This window comes from Dendrobates tinctorius, unplaced genomic scaffold (assembly GCF_039654945.1).
Source record: "Dendrobates tinctorius isolate UK_male_01 unplaced genomic scaffold, ASM3965494v1 ptg000035l, whole genome shotgun sequence".
In the NCBI taxonomy this organism is placed as follows: domain Eukaryota; kingdom Metazoa; phylum Chordata; class Amphibia; order Anura; family Dendrobatidae; genus Dendrobates; species Dendrobates tinctorius.
Window position 1 is genome coordinate 35,470,540 of NW_027361703.1, and position 21,341 is coordinate 35,491,880.

The window sequence follows — 21,341 nt, forward strand, 5'->3', positions numbered from 1 at the left end:
CACCGTCTGAGCCTGCCTCCTGAGACATATATTTTGAATGTGTACGCTATCCATACATGTTATCTGGGGATACGGTACCCTTTCTAACCTTTGTGCAATCACGTGCAATCCATACTGGGCCTAACACCGTCTGAGCCTGCCTCCTGAGACATATATTTTGAATGTGTACGCTATCCATACATGTTATCCGGGGATACGGTACCCTTTCTAACCTTTGTGCAATCACGTGCAATCCATACTGGGCCTAACACCGTCTGAGCCTGCCTCCTGAGACATATATTTTGAATGTGTACGCTATCCATACATGTTATCCGGGGATACGGTACCCTTTCTAACCTTTGTGCAATCACGTGCAATCCATACTGGGCCTAACACCGTCTGAGCCTGCCTCCTGAGACATATATTTTGAATGTGTACGCTATCCATACATGTTATCCGGGGATACGGTACCCTTTCTAACCTTTGTGCAATCACGTGCAATCCATACTGGGCCTAACACCGTCTGAGCCTGCCTCCTGAGACATATATTTTGAATGTGTACGCTATCCATACATGTTATCCGGGGATACGGTACCCTTTCTAACCTTTGTGCAATCACGTGCAATCCATACTGGGCCTAACACCGTCTGAGCCTGCCTCCTGAGACATATATTTTGAATGTGTACGGTATCCATACATGTTATCCGGGGATACGGTACCCTTTCTAACCTTTGTGCAATCACGTGCAATCCATACTGGGCCTAACACCGTCTGAGCCTGCCTCCTGAGACATATATTTTGAATGTGTACGCTATCCATACATGTTATCCGGGGATACGGTACCCTTTCTAACCTTTGTGCAATCACGTGCAATCCATACTGGGCCTAACACCGTCTGAGCCTGCCTCCTGAGACATATATTTTGAATGTGTACGCTATCCATACATGTTATCCGGGGATACGGTACCCTTTCTAACCTTTGTGCAATCACGTGCAATCCATACTGGGCCTAACACCGTCTGAGCCTGCCTCCTGAGACATATATTTTGAATGTGTACGCTATCCATACATGTTATCCGGGGATACGGTACCCTTTCTAACCTTTGTGCAATCACGTGCAATCCATACTGGGCCTAACACCGTCTGAGCCTGCCTCCTGAGACATATATTTTGAATGTGTACGCTATCCATACATGTTATCCGGGGATACGGTACCCTTTCTAACCTTTGTGCAATCACGTGCAATCCATACTGGGCCTAACACCTTCTGAGCCTGCCTCCTGAGACATATATTTTGAATGTGTACGCTATCCATACATGTTATCCGGGGATACGGTACCCTTTCTAACCTTTGTGCAATCACGTGCAATCCATACTGGGCCTAACACCATCTGAGCCTGCCTCCTGAGACATATATTTTGAATGTGTACGCTATCCATACATGTTATCCGGGGATACGGTACCCTTTCTAACCTTTGTGCAATCACGTGCAATCCATACTGGGCCTAACACCGTCTGAGCCTGCCTCCTGAGACAAATATTTTGAATGTGTACGCTATCCATACATGTTATCCGGGGATACGGTACCCTTTCTAACCTTTGTGCAATCACGTGCAATCCATACTGGGCCTAACACCGTCTGAGCCTGCCTCCTGAGACATATATTTTGAATGTGTACGCTATCCATACATGTTATCCGGGGTTACGGTACTCTTTCTAACCTTTGTGCATTCGCGTGCAATCCATACTGGGCCTAACACCGTCTGAGCCTGCCTCCTGAGACATATATTTTGAATGTGTACGCTATCCATACATGTTATCCGGGGATACGGTACCCTTTCTAACCTTTGTGCAATCACGTGCAATCCATACTGGGCCTAACATCGTCTGAGCCTGCCTCCTGAGACATATATTTTGAATGTGTACGCTATCCATACATGTTATCCGGGGATACGGTACCCTTTCTAACCTTTGTGCAATCACGTGCAATCCATACTGGGCCTAACACCGTCTGAGCCTGCCTCCTGAGACATATATTTTGAATGTGTACGCTATCCATACATGTTATCCGGGGATACGGTACCCTTTCTAACCTTTGTGCATTCACGTGCAATCCATACTGGGCCTAACACCGTCTGAGCCTGCCTCCTGAGACATATATTTTGAATGTGTACGCTATCCATACATGTTATCTGGGGATACGGTACCCTTTCTAACCTTTGTGCAATCACGTGCAATCAATACTGGGCCTAACACCGTCTGAGCCTGCCTCCTGAGACATATATTTTGAATGTGTACGCTATCCATACATGTTATCTGGGGATACGGTACCCTTTCTAACCTTTGTGCAATCACGTGCAATCCATACTGGGCCTAACACCGTCTGAGCCTGCCTCCTGAGACATATATTTTGAATGTGTACGCTATCCATACATGTTATCCGGGGATACGGTACCCTTTCTAACCTTTGTGCAATCACGTGCAATCCATACTGGGCCTAACACCGTCTGAGCCTGCCTCCTGAGACATATATTTTGAATGTGTACGCTATCCATACATGTTATCCGGGGATACGGTACCCTTTCTAACCTTTGTGCAATCACGTGCAATCCATACTGGGCCTAACACCGTCTGAGCCTGCCTCCTGAGACATATATTTTGAATGTGTACGCTATCCATACATGTTATCCGGGGATACGGTACCCTTTCTAACCTTTGTGCAATCACGTGCAATCCATACTGGGCCTAACACCGTCTGAGCCTGCCTCCTGAGACATATATTTTGAATGTGTACGCTATCCATACATGTTATCCGGGGATACCGTACCCTTTCTAACCTTTGTGCAATCACGTGCAATCCATACTGGGCCTAACACCGTCTGAGCCTGCCTCCTGAGACATATATTTTGAATGTGTACGCTATCCATACATGTTATCCGGGGATACGGTACCCTTTCTAACCTTTGTGCAATCACGTGCAATCCATACTGGGCCTAACACCGTCTGAGCCTGCCTCCTGAGACATATATTTTGAATGTGTACGCTATCCATACATGTTATCCGGGGATACGGTACCCTTTCTAACCTTTGTGCAATCACGTGCAATCCATACTGGGCCTAACACCGTCTGAGCCTGCCTCCTGAGACATATATTTTGAATGTGTACGCTATCCATACATGTTATCCGGGGATACGGTACCCTTTCTAACCTTTGTGCAATCACGTGCAATCCATACTGGGCCTAACACCGTCTGAGCCTGCCTCCTGAGACATATATTTTGAATGTGTACGCTATCCATACATGTTATCCGGGGATACGGTACCCTTTCTAACCTTTGTGCAATCACGTGCAATCCATACTGGGCCTAACACCGTCTGAGCCTGCCTCCTGAGACATATATTTTGAATGTGTACGCTATCCATACATGTTATCCGGGGATACGGTACCCTTTCTAACCTTTGTGCAATCACGTGCAATCCATACTGGGCCTAACACCGTCTGAGCCTGCCTCCTGAGACATATATTTTGAATGTGTACGCTATCCATACATGTTATCCGGGGATACGGTACCCTTTCTAACCTTTGTGCAATCACGTGCAATCCATACTGGGCCTAACACCGTCTGAGCCTGCCTCCTGAGACATATATTTTGAATGTGTACGCTATCCATACATGTTATCCGGGGATACGGTACCCTTTCTAACCTTTGTGCAATCACGTGCAATCCATACTGGGCCTAACACCGTCTGAGCCTGCCTCCTGAGACATATTTTGAATGTGTACGCTATCCATACATGTTATCCGGGGATACCGTACCCTTTCTAACCTTTGTGCAATCACGTGCAATCCATACTGGGCCTAACACCGTCTGAGCCTGCCTCCTGAGACATATTTTGAATGTGTACGCTATCCATACATGTTATCCGGGGATACGGTACCCTTTCTAGCCTTTGTGCAATCACGTGCAATCCATACTGGGCCTAACACCGTCTGAGCCTGCCTCCTGAGACATATATTTTGAATGTGTACGCTATCCATACATGTTATCCGGGGATACGGTACCCTTTCTAACCTTTGTGCAATCACGTGCAATCCATACTGGGCCTAACACCGTCTGAGCCTGCCTCCTGAGACATATATTTTGAATGTGTACGCTATCCATACATGTTATCCGGGGATACGGTACCCTTTCTAACCTTTGTGCAATCACGTGCAATCCATACTGGGCCTAACACCGTCTGAGCCTGCCTCCTGAGACATATATTTTGAATGTGTACGCTATCCATACATGTTATCTGGGGATATGGTACCCTTTCTAACCTTTGTGCAATCACGTGTAATCCATACTGGGCGTGAGAACGGCTGGCGAGCTGTTAAGCAAGCTACAGCACCTGTGGTTTGCACACGTAAGTTTTTCATTTTTTCAGGAATGACGGTTAGGCCTAATTCCGGAACTGCAGTTGACCTGCACTTACTGGGAAATCATTGTTCGCGGGTAATAATTGTAATCAGTGATCCCCATCACTAACGTTGTTCAGCGGGTTATCTGCACCTGTAAGCGACAAACGCTGGCCTTTTCAGTGTAGCGCACATGCAGCCACAGACATGTAAGGGCATGACACACCAGTTATTGGCCAATCTCATGTTCCAGAGCCTCACGTGTTCCTCTAGTAAGCCGGACTCGGACCGCGGGGCATGACGGAGTCTCGTTCGTTAACGGAATTAAGCTTGCAATGTGTGCATCTGTTCTGTAGCTGGCATGGTTGAGGTTTCCCAGGTGGAGTCGAATTTAATCGTAGGCTCCACTCCTGGTGGTGCCCTTCTGGACATTCCTTTAAGGTTCAGCTTTGCAACCATACTGCCCACGTAAAACAATTTGCCTTCATGAACGCTGTTTGGAGGGTCATGACTCGTGGGAATAACGCCGCCCAATCAGTTAACCTGCTAGAGAGATCCTTCGTTGCTCCCAAGCATGACATCACACTCCCTAGGAGGAAGGTAATGCCACTGTGGCGACCGTACTCCTGGGGGCGACACAAGTGCACTGATGCCCAGCCACTGCTCGATGAATCTGCTGGTACATTGACCCAGACCACTACATTCCCCTCGCACGCTACACGGCCTGAATCTGACCCTGATGAAACTCAGGTTACCCTTCCCATATACAGTTCCATCTTACACGGTGACAAAGAGGAAGCTGCAGATGAAAGTGCAGGTTCGGCCCACCCGCCATCAGACACACCACCGTACTATCAGGGGCCCTGTGCCAGTGCCGTCGCCAACGAGTGGGCCCCCCCTGCTTGCTCAGGATCACAGCACTTGCAAGGTTGAAATACTGTGCAGTGAGATGGAAGATGGGGACGACGAGGAGTCCAGACTAGTACAGGGATTCCCTAGCGAGGAGACTTATTTGATTGTTTTCAATGTTGGGACAGCAATTTTTGGGGAGCACGTTACTCTGGAGAATGATAGATGGGGCCCACCATACACTGGAACATTCCAAAGGTGGACATCAGACACTGGAGCAGCATTTACAGGGCCCATTATACACTAGAGCATTAGAAATGGGGCCCATTATGTTTGGAGCATTATTTGGGCCCATAAGACAGTGGAGCTTCATCCATGGGGACCAACATATACTGTAGCATTATGTGGAGCTCATCATATACTGTTTCAAACATTATATGGGACCAATGATTCTGTATGGAGAAATAGATGGGCCTCGTCATGAGATGTAAAAAGTGAAGTATTTTTCATTGTACTATACTGCTATTTCTCTGCCGTATCGGAGCATGATGAGTTTTGGTATGTGTTAAAGGGGCGCTCTTTCGCCCAGGGCACATGAAAACCTGGAGCCAGCCCCCCCCACAACTTTAGCCAAATAACCCCCATTTTTCAGTGCGTAACTTGTATTATGAAGTTAATTAAGGTTGACAAGCTTAAGTAAGAAGAATTGATGCTTTTGGCATTCAAATGGGCACTGTAGGTGTGTTTCCTGTCCTCCTCTCACTGCCGACTTTTATTCCCCATTGACTTACATTGGGTTTTGTGTTTCGGGACGACCCCGACTTTTCCCTATAATCGGACGATCTTGCTCGACCCGACTTTTGGAAAAGTCGGGTTTCACGAAACGAAACGCGACCCTAAAAAACCAAAAGTCGCTCAACTCTAATTCCAGCATATTTTCCATTCAAAAAGTCAAATGGCGCTCCTTCCCTTCTGAGCCCTGCTGTGCACCCAAACAGTGGTTTATGACCACATATGAGGTATCGGTGTACTCAGGAGAAATTCCCCAACAAATTTCAGGATCCATTTTATCCTGTTACCCATGTGAAAATGAAAATATTGATGATAAAACAAAATTTTTGTTGGAAAATTTAAAATGTCCATTTTTTTCTTCCATGTTGCTTTAGTTCCTGTGAAGCACCTGGAGGGTTAATAAACTTCTTGAATGTGGTTTTGAGTTCCTTGAGGGGTGCAGTTTTTAGAATGGTGTCACTTTTGGGTATTTTCTGCCATATAGATCCCTCAAAATGACTGCAAATGTGAGGTGGTCCCTAAAAAAAATGGTTTTGTAAATTTTGTTGTAAAAGTGAGAAATCGCTGGTTAAATTTTAACCCTTATACCTTCTTAAGAAAAAAAAATTTTGATTCCAAAATTGTGCTGATATAAAGTAGACATGTGGGAAATGTTATTTATTAACTATTTTGTGTCACATAACTCTCTGGTTTAACAGAATAAAAATTCAAATTTTGAAAATTGTGAAATTTTCAAAATTTTTACTAAATTTCCATTTTTTTCACAAATAAACGCAAAAATTATCGACCTAAATTTACCACTAACATGAAGCCCAATATGTCACGAAAAAACAATCTCAGAAGCACTAGGATCTGTTGAAGCGTTCCTGAGTTATTACCTCATAAAGGGACACTGGTCAGAAATGCAAAAAATGGCCAGGTCATTAAGGTCAAAATAGGCTGGGTCATGAAGGGGTTAACCGTGTGGCTTTTTGTAGCAAATCCCATCTAGTTTTGGAATACCAAATGTATTTCACAAGTCCTTGCCTAAAGTTTAACATTCACCTATCCACCAAGCCAGAAGTCCTTCCCTTCCAGGGATGGTGAGAGGCAACTAAGAATTTGAGAACCAAAAATTTTGGCCTTGAAAAAAGGTATTGGGTTCATGCTGACAGTTTTGTCACAAAATGTTACTTACAGTTCCTAGTCAACCTGGTCCTGAGGGTTCGGGGGTTCTTCATAAAAATGGGAGGACTGTAACATATTTATCTGCCCTCGTTCTAATGTGGCTTGTCTCTGCTTCCAGGTACTGGAGGAGGCAGTGATGATGTTATCACTGGACAGCGCTCTATTCACCCAGCTCAAGCCCCATCTCATTACTACGTCAGGGACACAATCTCCCCTTGCTCAGAAGCAGACATCATCAACATCAAGTTGATTTTACATATTCTATTTTAGGTCAAGCTGACTGGCCAATTGCTAAAGCAGGTCAGTGGACGAATGGCAGGACAGTTTCAATGGATAACATGTTGATGGTTGCCATAAGAAAAAATAAAAAAATTTGCAATTTATAGTTAATTTCTTTCTTTAATAAGAAGACAGCAACAGAATATCCAAATCATTTTTAGATGTAAATACATTTTTAATGAATTTCACATAGTAATTAGTCTAGCAAAATATTTCATAAAGCAGTCAGTTAATGATGATAGAATACAAAGCTGTCACATTAGTATGATAAATGCACTGAAATTAGCAGGGGAAACAATCTAGACTTGTAGACTGGCTGCAATAGGTTTACTAATAACAAGATCATTAACTGCAGACATCTGATCTGATTTCTCTTGATACAGAAACGGTGCTATCTCAGGAATCTGTGAGAAATAGTTCTTGGCAAGAGTATGCCTATGCTTGATCTTTCGAATAAAAACAATACCATAAGCCTGGACAGGAAGAGAAAAAAATAAATAATAAGTGGAAATCTACAGTATATACAGTTTTATTATTCTAATTATGTGCGACAAGCAGATTGGATCTCAACAACAACTTGATGTGAAACCTCTCATTTTGTATCATTATTCTCTTTAGTGCAGATCTTTAACGGGTTAGGCACGTCAGATTTTTTTTTTACCTAAAACTGCTGACTATATTTAATAAAAAAAAATGTATACTAACAATACCAATCCCCTGCCACTACACTTCCATCTTCACCCAGGTCTCCTGTTTGTCTCTGTTGGTCCTTTTCTGGATGGTAGGGCAAAGTAGCTGTAGCAATGATGTAATGAACACTGCTGCAGTCACTGATTGGCTGCAGCGGTTGCATGTCCAACCAGCCCAGAAGAGGAAGAATAAAGACCTATGCAGTGCTTGAAAAGGCACATCAGGGAATTGGTAAGGTGACAATACTTTTTTCAAGCATGTTGGAAAGTTTTAGAAAAGGTGAACAACTTTTTTAATGCTAAATGGAAAGTACATTTAAACTTACAAAATATACATTAACATGTACAAAGCTTTTTCTGCCAGCCACATTTATTCTATTGGTTGATCATCCATGTATAAAATAGTCATCATAGCTTACTAGATTGTAACACAAAATAGTAATGCAGTGATATTTTATACTGCAATACATTATAAGTTTAATATAAAATGCAAATAACATTTGTAAAGCTGTAATCATCCATTGAATAGATGGATGCTTTGGCAAATCATGTGAGAAATCATTAACATGTTAATGTGACTCATAAAACGATGATAGGGGAATGGTTTTGATCTACAGTAACCAACTGCGCATAAAAATGATGGGGGAAAAATCAGTAGGTCACACATCAAACACAGCAGCTACTTGTTCTTTGTGCTGTAAAACCACTTCCGAGAGAATTGTGACCAGGATTTTTATGCCCCACTTGACCACAGCATAAGATAGATAAATAGATAGATAGACAGATAGATAGGTAGATACAGGTGCTTCTAATAAAATTAGAATATCATCAAAAAGTTAATTTATTTCAGTTCTTCATTACAAAACTCATATATTATATAGGATCATTACAAACAGAGTGATCTATTTCAAGTGTTTATTTCTATTAATATTGATGATTATGGCTTACAGCCAATGAAAACTCAAAAGTCATTATCTCCGTAAATTAGAATAATTAACAAAAACAGCTGCAAAGGCTTCCTAAGCATTTAAAAAGGTCCCTAAGACTGGTTTCACACTAGCGTTTTTTTGCGCTGCGTGAGCATACATGCGCATGCGCCCCTATGTTTAACATGGGTGAGCATTGTCTAGCATTTGTATGAGTCTGTATGTGTTTTTGTGCGCATGCGTTTTTTTGCGGTATGCGCCTATGCGCGCCGGACGCACCCTGTTGCATTTTTGGTGCGCCCAACCTGTGTGAAAAAACGCATGCGCACAAATGTGCACGAAATGCGCAAAAAAAACACAATACAGTCTATGGGAACGCTGACGTGCACATGGACATGCATACGTCAGTGTTTAAAAGCGCATGCGTTTTTAGAGTCAAAATGGTTAACAGGCATGTGAAAAAAATAAGAAAACGCATACAAAACGCTTGATGCGTTTTTATATGCATTTGCACTGCGCACAGAGCGCAGCGCAAAAAAACGCTAGTGTGAAAGTAGCCTTAGTCTGTTTCAGTAGGCTCCAAAATCATGGGGAAGACTGCTGACTTGACAGATGTCCAGAAGGCAGTCATTGACACACTCCACAAGGAGAGTAAGCCACAAAAGATCATTGCTAAAGAAGCTGGCTGTTCACTGAGTGCTGTATCCAAGCATATTAATGCAAAGTTGAGTGGAAGGAAAATGTGTGTAGAAAGAGGTGCACAAGCAACTGGGATAACCGCAGCCTTGAAAGTATTGTTAAGAAAAGGCCATTTAAAAATTTGAGGGAGATTCACAAGGAGTGGACTGCTGCTGGAGTCATTGCTTCAAGAGCCACCACACACAGACGTATCCAGGACATGGGCAACGCCAGAAGCGTCTTACCAAGGAGAAAAAGAACTGGTTTGTTGCTCAGTGGCCCAAGGGGTTGTTTTCAGATGAAAGTAAATGTATTTCATTTGGAAATCAAAGTCCCAGAGTCTGGAGGAAGAGTGGAGCGACACACAATCCAAGCTGCTTGAGGTCTATTGTGAAGTTTCCACAATCAGTGATGATTTGGGGAGCTATGTCATCTGCTGGTGTAGGTCCACTCTGTTTTATTAAGACCAAAGTCAGCGCAGCTGTCTACCAGGAAATTTTAGAGCACTTCATGCTTCCCTCAGCCAACAAGCTTTTTGGACATGGAAATTTAATTCTCCAGCAGGACTTGCCAAAAGCATCAATACCTGGTTCAAAAGCAACATTATCACTGTGCTTGATTGGCCAGCAAACTTGCTTGACCTTAACCCCATAGAGAATCTATGGGGTATTGTCAAGGGGAAGATGAGAGACTCCAGACCCAACAATGCAGATGAGCTGAAGGCTGCTATCAAAGCAACCTGGGCTTCCATAACACCTCAGTAGTGCCACAGGCTGATCGCCTCCATGCCATGCTGTACTGATGCAGTAATTGATGCAAAAGGAGCCCCGAACAAGTATTGAGTGAATTTACTGAACATACATTTCAGTAGGCCAACATTTCGGATTTTAAAATCATTTTTCAAGCTGGTGTTTATAAAGTATTCTAATTTACTGAGATAAAGACTTTTCGGTTTTCATTGGCTGTAAGCCATAATCATCAACACTAACAGAAATAAATACTTGAAATAGATCACTCTGTTTGTAATGACTCTTTCTAATATACTAGCTGAAGAGCCCAGTGTTGCCGAGGCATAGTAACTAACTGTGGTTAGTTATAACAAATTATAATGATTATCCTCCAACCCATAGTCCAATCCACATATACCCATCATACATATCCTCCATCCCACAGTCCCGTACCCAAATACCCATCATACATATTCTCCATCCCATAGTCCCGTGCCCATATACCCATCACACATCACATAGAATGATTAGGCGGGTACCATCATAAAATAATAGGGGAAATAAACCCCACTGGGATCACTAAATTGCATACAGAGAATTATACCATAAGTAGAGAAAGCGATGCAAGAAACTATTTTAGGATCACCACACTCAATACCAGTAAATAGAAGAAAATATAAACTTTATTGTACACAAAGCCATGAGACACTACACACAGTAAAAACACTTAAAAACATGACCAGGGACTAACACAGGCGTAGTCCCCACCATCCAAGGTACTAATATAACCACTGTCTGCTTAACAGATGAATAGGTAACATGTAGATATACACATAATTCTAGTATGCTGCTAGGATAGGTCCCCTGATATAGGAAAACTATATGTAAGTTTTAGGTAAATAAAGCAGAAATAAGCAACCAAAAATAATAATCTGGACCTAACATATAGTGGCTTACACATGCTCAGATAGAGTACTAAAGCACATGGTATACAAAACAGTCCTGAGTTTGCAGACAATCAGCAGGATAATTCATCACCGCAGCTCAGTCCAGTAAATGTCAGGTCATAGTCGCCCCGTCACCCATGTGCAGCAGTCAGACAGGCAAGCAGACAAGTGGCATGGAAGGACCCATGCTTTCCGACACTCAAGGTGTCTCTCTCAAGGTGAGTGTGCCAGATTCTGTGTACCCCGATTATTTATGCTAGAATCATTACAAAGAGATTATTACCAGCTGGTGGCTGTCAGCAGGAGAGCGGTGTGGGACGGCATGATGGCGCGCGGTGAGCTACCCGGAAGCGCTCACTCAGAGGAGGTCAGAATATCCAGGGCGCCTGCGCAAGCAGAGCATCAGACAGGACGCCTACGTAGACATGGCGCATGGTGAGCTACCCGGAAGCGCTCACTCAGAGGAGATCAAAGTATCCAAGGTGCCTGCGTAAACAGCGTACCAGACAGGACGCCTACGTAGACATGTAACGGCTAGATACCATGTATAAGGCGCTTGCGCAGTAGAGTATACAAGGGTAATTGCGAAATTACCCATCACACATCCTCCATCTCTTAGTTCCGTGTCCATATACCCATCATACATATCCTCCATCCCATAGTCCCGTGCCCATATACCCATTACACATCCTCCATCCCATAGTTCCGTGCCTATATACCCATCATACATATTCTCCATCCAATAGTCCAGTGCCCATATACCCATCACACATCCTCCATCTCATAGTCCCGTGCCCATATACCCATCATACATATCCTCCATCCCATAGTCCAATGTCCATATACCCATCATACATATCCTCCATCCCATAGTCCCATGTCCATATACCCATCATACATCCTCTATCTCATAGTCCAGTGCCCATATACCCATCATACAATAATGTATGTAAAGTGCTGTGGAATTACTGACACTATATAAGTGAGTAAAATAAATAAATACATATCCTCCATCCCATAGTCCCGTGCCCTTATACCCATCACACATCCTCTATCCCATAGTCCAGTGCCCATATACCCATCACACATCCTTTATCCCATAGTTCCGTGACCATATACCCGACATACATATCCTCCATCCCATAGTCCCGTGCCCATATACCCATCGCACATCCTCTATCCCATAGTCCAGTGACCATATACCCATCACACATCCTCCATCCCATAGTCCAGTGCCCATATACCCATCACACATCCTCTATCCCATAGTCCAGTGCCCATATACCCATCACACATGATCTATCCCATAGTCCGGTGCCCATATACCCATCATACATATCCTCCATCCCATAGTCCCGTGCCTATATGCCCATCACACATTCTCTATCCCACAGTCCAGTGCCCATATACCCATCACACATCCTCCATCCCACAGTCCAGTGCCCATATACCCATCACACATCCTCTATCCCATAGTCCCGTGCCAGGTGGCGCTGAGCAGGAAGTTCCTGGAGATGTGCTGTTATGTAACCTGGCAGTGTGGCTCTGTGTGTGGCTGATGATGATGCGATTTTCTACGCCGGTAACAATAGAGCCTGGAAGTAATAGAGGGGGTGATTAATTTCTGTCATGTGCTCTCTGCTCCTTTCTGGGGGTCAGACAATGGCTGGGAGCTTATGTTTCCCGTTCAGTGTCTGCTGAGGTGTTGTGGAGCTGGAAAACTGTTGCTCATAGCAACCAATCACAGCTCAGCTTTTATCTTTTAAACAGCTCTGGTGAAATGAAAGATGCTTAGTGATTGGTTGCTATGGGCAACACAGGCAGTTTAACCTGTTGTGGTCAAGATGATGTGCCTATGAAATAGATATATTAGATAGATTAGATATTTATTATATAAAGTATATGTATATATTAGATATTTATTATACAGGGTTTTGCGTGTGGAGTGAGTGTGGCTATGTGGAGTGGGTGGGGCTATGTGGAGTGGGCCAGACAATGGTTAGGAGCTTATGTTTCCGAGGATGCTATATTTCTCCCACCAGGTCAGTGTCTGCTGAGGTGTTGTGGAGCTGGAAAACTGTTGCTCATGGCAACCAATCACAGCTCAGCTTTCATCTTTTAAACAGCTCTGGTGAAATGAAATATGCTTAGTGATTGGTTGCTATGGGCAACGCAGGCAGTTTAACCTGTTATGGTCAAGATGATGTGCCTATGAAATAGATATATTAGATATATTAGATATTTATTATATATATGTATATATTAGATATTTATTATACGGAGCTTTGCGTGTGGAGTGGGCGGGGCTATGTGGAGTGGGTGTGGCTTGATAGACATACTGTACACATACATACTCAATTTTATATATATAGATCAGTTTCACTTTTCGTATTGTAGAACTGAAATAAATTAACTGGTATTCAAATTATGGGATACTCTGACAGCTGCATTTAACATGCACGTGCAGGAAGCATGTCATTACCTCCTCCCATCGGCGCTGGTGTCACATGACCATGGGTCGACGATAGGTTGGCATGACAATCCGGGGTCAGGAGAAGACCCCTGTGGTTGTCATTGCTGGATCGCTATGAGCACCACCTGGTGGTTGGCGCTCATAGCAAGTGAGCATTTCTGCTACATAGAGCAGGGCTGCAGCCCTGCTCTATGTAGCATCGACGATCGGACAACTTCAGCTTCAAGTCCCTCATGGAGACTATTGAAGCAAGTAAAAAGTAAAAAAAAAAAAAAAAAAAGTTTATAAAAATATTAAAAAAATATAAAAATTCAAATCATCCCCCTTTCGCCCCATTCAAAATAAAGCAATAAAACAAAATCAAATACATACATATTTGGTATTGCCGCATTCATAATCGCCTGATCTATCAAAATATAAAAATAATTAATCCAATCGGTAAACGGTGTAGATAGAAAAAAAATCCAAACGCCTGAATTACCTTTTTTTGGTCGCTGCAATATTGCAATAAAATGCAATAACGGGTGATCAAAAGAACATATCTGCACCAAAATTGTATCAATGAAAACGTCAGATTGGCACACAAAAAAAAGCCCTCACCCGGCCCCAGATACCGAAAAATGGAGACGCTATGGGTCTCGGAAAATGGCAACTTTTTTTTTTTTTTTTTTACAAAGTTTGGAATTTTTTTTCACCACTTAGATAAAAAAGAACATAGACATGTTTGGTGCCTATGAACTCTTAATGACCTGGGAGAATCATAATTGCAGGTCAGTTTTAGCATTCAGTGAACCTAGTAAAAAAGCAAAACAAAAAACAAGTGTGGGATTGCACTTTTTTTTGCAATTTCACCGCACTTAGATTTTTTTTTTCCCGTTTTCTGTTACACAACAAAACCAATGGTGTGTTCAAAAGTACAACTCGTCCCGCAAAAAACAAGCCCTCACATGGCCATTTTGACCAAAAAATAAAAAAAGATGGCTCTGGGAAGAAGGGGAGCAAAAAATGAAAATGCAAAACCAAAAATACCTCTGGTCGTTAAGGGGTTAATAAACAATCTATGTAACTCAAACTCAACAGCAAAGACAAGAGAGGGAAGGTGGACATAAACAATAGCCAAGTTTTAACAACAATATCTTCTTTAGTTATGAGAAAGAAATAGAAGAATCCCTATGATAATATAGCATATGATGGCAACATATATAGAAAAATCAAATTAACAATCTCACTGGTGGTCCATTAGATATTAATTATTTAAAAAGAATTTTAGATGTATATCATTCAATAAAATATAATACCATTAAAGGGACTACTCCTAAAACAGATAGATCAGAAGCAGCACTATAAACATTACCACATTGTGTCAGACAAGATATGAGGCAGGATGACACGGAAACCTGATCATGTCACTGAGTGGCACATTCATTATATGTAGAACAAAGTGCATTGTGCTTTGTGCAACGATAATATGGAAGGTGGCAATTGTTAACCTCCATTCACATCTCAGATATGAGCCAGCTCACACAATCAGAAAAGAAAACAAATGTTGAGAAGAAATATCAAACTCAGCATAAATTGGTTAGTAGTTTGTTAAATAGGTCTACCTATCCCCTATGGAATGCCTCCATGTGTTTCCCCAAACAAGATTCATCAGGAAGCCAGATAGATGGTGTCGGCAGTAAGGCTGGAGTTACACTAGCGAAAAAATCGGACAAATGCAATGCGATAAAAAATCGCATTGCAATCGTCCCAATGTTATTCTATGGTGTAGCTCCCATCATCCGATTTTTTTTCGGATCTTTTCCTCGGACCTAGACAATCGCAGCATGCTGTGATTGTCACCGATTTTCGGATCGGACTCGCCAATGCAAGTCTATGGGTGCGATAAAAAATCGGATTAGAAACGGACCACAAGTGTGACTTGCGATAAAATCGCAAGACTTCTCCAGGTCAACAGGAAATAGCATCAGGCATTGGCAGGACGCTTTGGCATGCAAATTTCACTGGCACCATAAAAAAAACCAAGAAGAACGCCTCCACGGATTCCTCCAGCATGTCTACGCATGTGAATGATGAAATGCTCATAGTTCTGGTCCAGGAGAGGCCAGAACTATGGGACCAGAGAGATACCACTATGCTGACAGGGCACACAAGGAGGCAGCGTGGAGAAGAATCTGTTCCCAGATGTTCACTGGTTATGCGGGCAGATCTCGGGAGGAGCAGGAGCAAATTAGTAAGTTCAATATTCTCAAAAAATTTAAATTGCACTGTAAAACTGTGGACCCATAATTAAAAAGGCAAATGTAATATGGTCTATGTAAGTTACAATATGTGGCCTCCTTGGCCAATTATCTTTATGAAAGTACTACGCCATTAATGTCTGCATATTCTCCCAATCTAAATTACACATCCCTGACTGGTGGCCCCATTAATATTTTCAGACAAATATTGCAATCCTTAGTTAATTGTTCTCACAACAAATGCAGTGCTCTTCTCCTTGTTTTTTGGTCCGTATCTTAGCCAGTATATATCTTGGGTTTTTTTTTTAAAAATTATTAGATGTTCGCATCCATACATCATTACCTCATGTTTTTCTACGTTTTTGTTTAAAGTATGTTGGTTAGAAGGTCCTTTGTAGTAGGCCTGAAACCGTTACTCCTTTTTGCAGTATTGGTGTAGAGCCATCAGAAATAGAATTCCTATCATTTTAAATATGGTTGCATAAGCACATTTAAACCGTTGATAACATAGCCATATGTGTGGTCTGAACACTTGTGTTTTGGTTTACATTGCAGTGACTGATGTGATGAGGCGTTGGCGCAGCTGTACTGTAGGGACACATATAGGAGGGAGAGACAGCTGAGGGCCCGTAGTGGAGCAGCCGCAACCACCAAGAGGAAATACCTCTACTTCGACCGCCTAGATTTCCTTGCTCCTGTGATGGATCTGAGACCGTCCGTAAGTGCAGGGTTTAATTTTTTATTTTTAAAAGCAAAAATATTAAGGATTTTTTTTCTTTTTACATTGTAGCACCGAGTCAAACCTTACAGAGAGGGAGATGGGTTCCGACTCTGAGGTGGTGATCCAGTGTCTGATGTTGCTGCAGGGTCTGGCCCATCTGCCAGCACAGCATGAGGACCAGGGCAACAGTAGCAGCCCCACCATGCCACTGGATACCTCTCCACAGCCTTCTGCCCTACCACGACGAGGCCGGCACACGAGAGAAGGAGCAGCTTAGGGAACAAGGAGGCAGGTGGACCGAGGTGTCTTGGACTACTTGTCCACAGCTGCTCATGATGATGGGGAGGAGACTTATGGGCGCAGTCTGGCACAGTACTTCAGGGCAATTCCCTGTGGGTACAGGCTGCGTACCAGAGGGGCTCTCCAAATAGTTCTTGATGCAAGCACACCACCCAATAATCCCAGCACTGTCTTTCAATTTTTAGAAAGGTGGCAGCTGTCGGAGGAAAATCAAATACACAGGCTGGGTGGACATGAAGTGGCAAGTCAAGCATCCTCGGAACCTCTTTCTCCTCCTCCTCTGCCACAGGTGCCAACACCTCCGCCACGGGTGCCAACACCTCCGCCTCAGCCTGCACACATACAGAATGTGGCTCCACAGGTCCAATAAATGGGCCAGGGCGCACATGCACAATATGGCCACTTTAACTTACCCAATGTTGGAGGGTGTCCCCAACATGGGTATGTTAGACATGGCCATATTGGGGGATATGGGCAATTTCGGCAGCCCTACCATCAGGACTACTTCCACCAATTTCCTAATTACCCCTACCCAAACCCACAAATTGATCCTGCCAGGATGCAACACATGCCAGAGCCAACTGGCAGCGCACAGGGGGACAGTGGAGTTGGCCCAGCAACCAAGGCCAAATGTCCAAGCTGGACCCCCACCTTCACCACTCCCAACCTACCATAACTTGTAGGTTTGCCTTTGTTACTCATTGTTTTTTTTTTTATACAGTATGTATATTTTTTTGGTCAGATTTTGACATCATAATGTGCTGCTAACATTATGCCATATGTTACTAATATGGTTTTTTCTTTTGGCATTCCAAAAAAAAATACAAGTAATAAACTTGTTAATTCACAATGTGTGCTTGTTCATGTTCGGACATGTTCTGTAATGTGCTAGATACATCTAAAACACTGAACTAGTCACAAAAACACACAAAAGGTCAAGCAAAAAATCTTTATGATAACACAACACAACCAAACCACTACATAAATAAGGCATCATCTTGCCAGGGAGTAGCACCCTGAGGTGTAAGAAAATAAGTAGTGAACACATCACGTACTTTGAGTCCCGAGATTGGACGATGGGGAGGGTTCACAAGTGGCCTAGGCCTACACACATTGCCAGACTCAGCTTCAGCATCATCATGTGAGGGGCAATCATGAATTCGTGTGAAGTTATGTAGGACCACACAGGCTTTAATAACTTCATTTACGTTAGCTTCACTCAGCTGAATGGCGGACTGTAGGACCCTCCATTTGGTCAAAAGAATACCAAAAACGCACTCCACCAGTCGCTGAGCATGTGATAGGCACAAGTTAAATACTCGACGCCGGTGGTCAAGGTTTCATCGTGGATATGGCCTCATTACATGTCGGCACAACTGAAATGCCTCATCTACTACAAGAACATAAGGCACCGATTCCAGATTTGAGTCTGGAAGCTGACGTGGTGGTCCAGCTGATTATTACGCAGCCTCCGACCCATAATGGAAGAATTGAAACCTGTAGTTAGTGTCGACCAGGGCCAACAATACTACAGAAAAATATTGGTTATAATTATAGAATTGGGACCCTGAGTTCGGCGGCTTATGCACACGGATGTGCTTCCCATCCAGGGCTCCAATACATTGAGGAAACTGGCACGTGGCCTCCAATCCATGGGAGATACACAACCAGTCTGCCATTTTGGGCTCCGGCATTACCACATGATGGAGTCTGGACCAGATTTCTGAGCAGGCAGACCGGACAATGCCACATATCGTGGATTTCCCGATTAAAAATTCTAAATGCAGACCAGCATATGAAAGGCCAGTTGAAAGGAAGCTAAAAACCAAAGAAAATAAAACCATGAGTACACAGCCCAACAAACAACAGATAAAGCTTTAATCAAAGTTATAGTGTATCAATTCTAAAGTATGCATGGTCAACGTTAAATTACATGCCATGGCTTGGTTTAGTAATACACATGCATATAATGTATCTTGGGAAATGTACTTGTAAATATATAATATTAAATGGCAAAAATCTATAAGGTTCAAGGTCTGGAAATGAAATATGCTGCTTCACACATCAACATATTGCTTTAAGACATACCATAAGGTGAGGAGAAGCCGCTCCTCTGCAGAAACTGCTTTACGCATCCTCATGTCCTGAAACGTGATCCCAGGGCGCACAATCTCCAGCAAAAGATCAAATGTAGCAAGGCTCATCCGACAATATTGAAAGAACTTCTCCGGATGGCTATGTAGAGATGTATAGAGACAGTGGAAATGGCCTTTAGCTATCCTGCGCAACAAAAGCGGATGGACCCACATTCGTCTACGCCTGATCGAATTGACAATCACAGGGTATGGCTCACCAAAACGTCGAGATATAACCCAATAGAAAAGAACACGCTCAGTGGTGTTAAAAGTCAGCCTGTCTGTCATGTTTAGCACAAAGCAGAGATAACTAATTCCAAGCACTGACTCTATGGCAAAGGTAGCAGGCTCCCACCTGTTGTAGAGCCCATAAATATAGGGGTGGATGATGATTTAACCCCTTACCTACAATTGACGTAATATTCCGTCCATGTGACCATGGACCTAATTACCATGGACGGAATATTACGTCATCGCGATCAGCGGCGCCCACGTGGTGAGCGCCGCTGATCGCGGCTGAGTGTCAGCTAATTATCATAGCTGACACCCGGCACAATGTGTCAGGGGCGGTCACGGACCGCCCCCGACACGTTAACCCCTTGCACACCGCGATCAAACGCGATCGCGGTGTACCGGGGGTTAAAGGGAAGCATCGGCAGGGAGGGGGCTCCCTCCGTGCTTCCCTGAGCCCCCCACGGCAGCGCAATGTGCAGCGCTGCTGCGGGGGGCTCTTTCCCTACAGGCCCCCGGATCCAAGATGGCGACGGGGGCCTGCAGGGAGCTGACTTCCTCACTGCCTGCAAAGCGCAGGCATGAGGAAGTCTGCAGCAGTGCCTGTGACAGATAGCTGATCTGTCACAGTGATCTGTGATGTGACAGATCAGCGATCTGTCACAGGACAGTGATGTCCCACCTGGGACAAGGTAATAAAGTAAAAAAAAAAAAAAAAAAAGTGTTAAAAATAATTAAAAAAAAATCGCTAAATAAATCAGTAAAAAAAAAAAAATATTCCCCAATAAATCCATTTTTTCAAAATAAAAAAAAACAAAAACAATAAAAGTACACATATTTGGTATCGCCGCGTCCGTAATGACCTGCCCTATAAAACTGTCCCATTAGTTAACCCCTTTAGCGAACCCCTTAAAAAATAAAAATAAAAAACGAAGCAAAAAATAATGATTTATTATGATACCACCGAACAAAAAGTGCAATAACGCGCGATCAAAAAGACGCATATAAATATGCATGGTACCGCTGAAAACATCATCTTGTCCCGCAAAAAACGATCCACCATACAGCATCATCCGCAAAAAAATAAAAAAGTTATAGCTCGCAGAATAAAGCGATACAAAAATAATTATTTTTTATATAAAATAGTTTTCATTGCAAAAAACCGACAAAACATAAAAAAACGACCTAAATGAGGTATCGCTGTAACCGTACTGACCCGAAGAATAAAAACGCGTTATCAATTTTACCGCACGCGGAACGGTGTAAACGCACCCCCCAAAAGAAATTCATGAAACGCTGGTTTTTGTTCATTCTGCGTCCCAAAAATCGGAATAAAAAGCTATCAAAAAATGTCACGTGCCCGAAAATGGTACCAATAAAAACGTCAACTCGTCCCGCAAAAAATAAGACCTCACATGACTCGGTGGGTCAAAATACGGAAAAATTATAGCTCTCAAAATGTGGTGATGCAAAAACTATTTTTACAATAAAAAGCGTCTTTTAGCGTGCGACAGCCGCCAAACATAAAAACCGCCATAAATCGTAAATCAAACCCCCCGTTATCACTCCCTTAGTTAGGGAAAAATATGACACCCGCATACCAATCCATCAAAGTCTGCATTCCAAAACGTCACTACTTCCCTTCCGAGCCCCGACGTGTGCCCATACAGTAGTTTTCTCCCACATATGAGGTATCAGCGTACTCAGGACAAATTGGACAACAACTTTTGGGGTCCAATTTCTCCTGTTACCCTTGGGAAAATAAAAAAATGGGGACTAAAAGATGATGTTTGTTGAAAAAATACGAT

General features: G+C 43.1%; 1 protein-coding gene across 1 annotated transcript in view; it reads right to left on the reverse strand.

Moving 5' to 3' along the window:
* Nucleotides 1-7,565: 7,565 nt before the first annotated feature.
* IQUB (IQ motif and ubiquitin domain containing) overlaps nt 7,566-21,341 on the reverse strand; it is a 103,694-nt gene continuing 89,918 nt past the window's right edge. Inside the window, exon 14 of the mRNA XM_073573405.1 lies at nt 7,566-7,938. Within this exon, the coding sequence (XP_073429506.1) occupies nt 7,765-7,938 (174 nt within the window). The 3' untranslated portion in view covers nt 7,566-7,764. The remainder of the gene's footprint in view (nt 7,939-21,341) is intronic.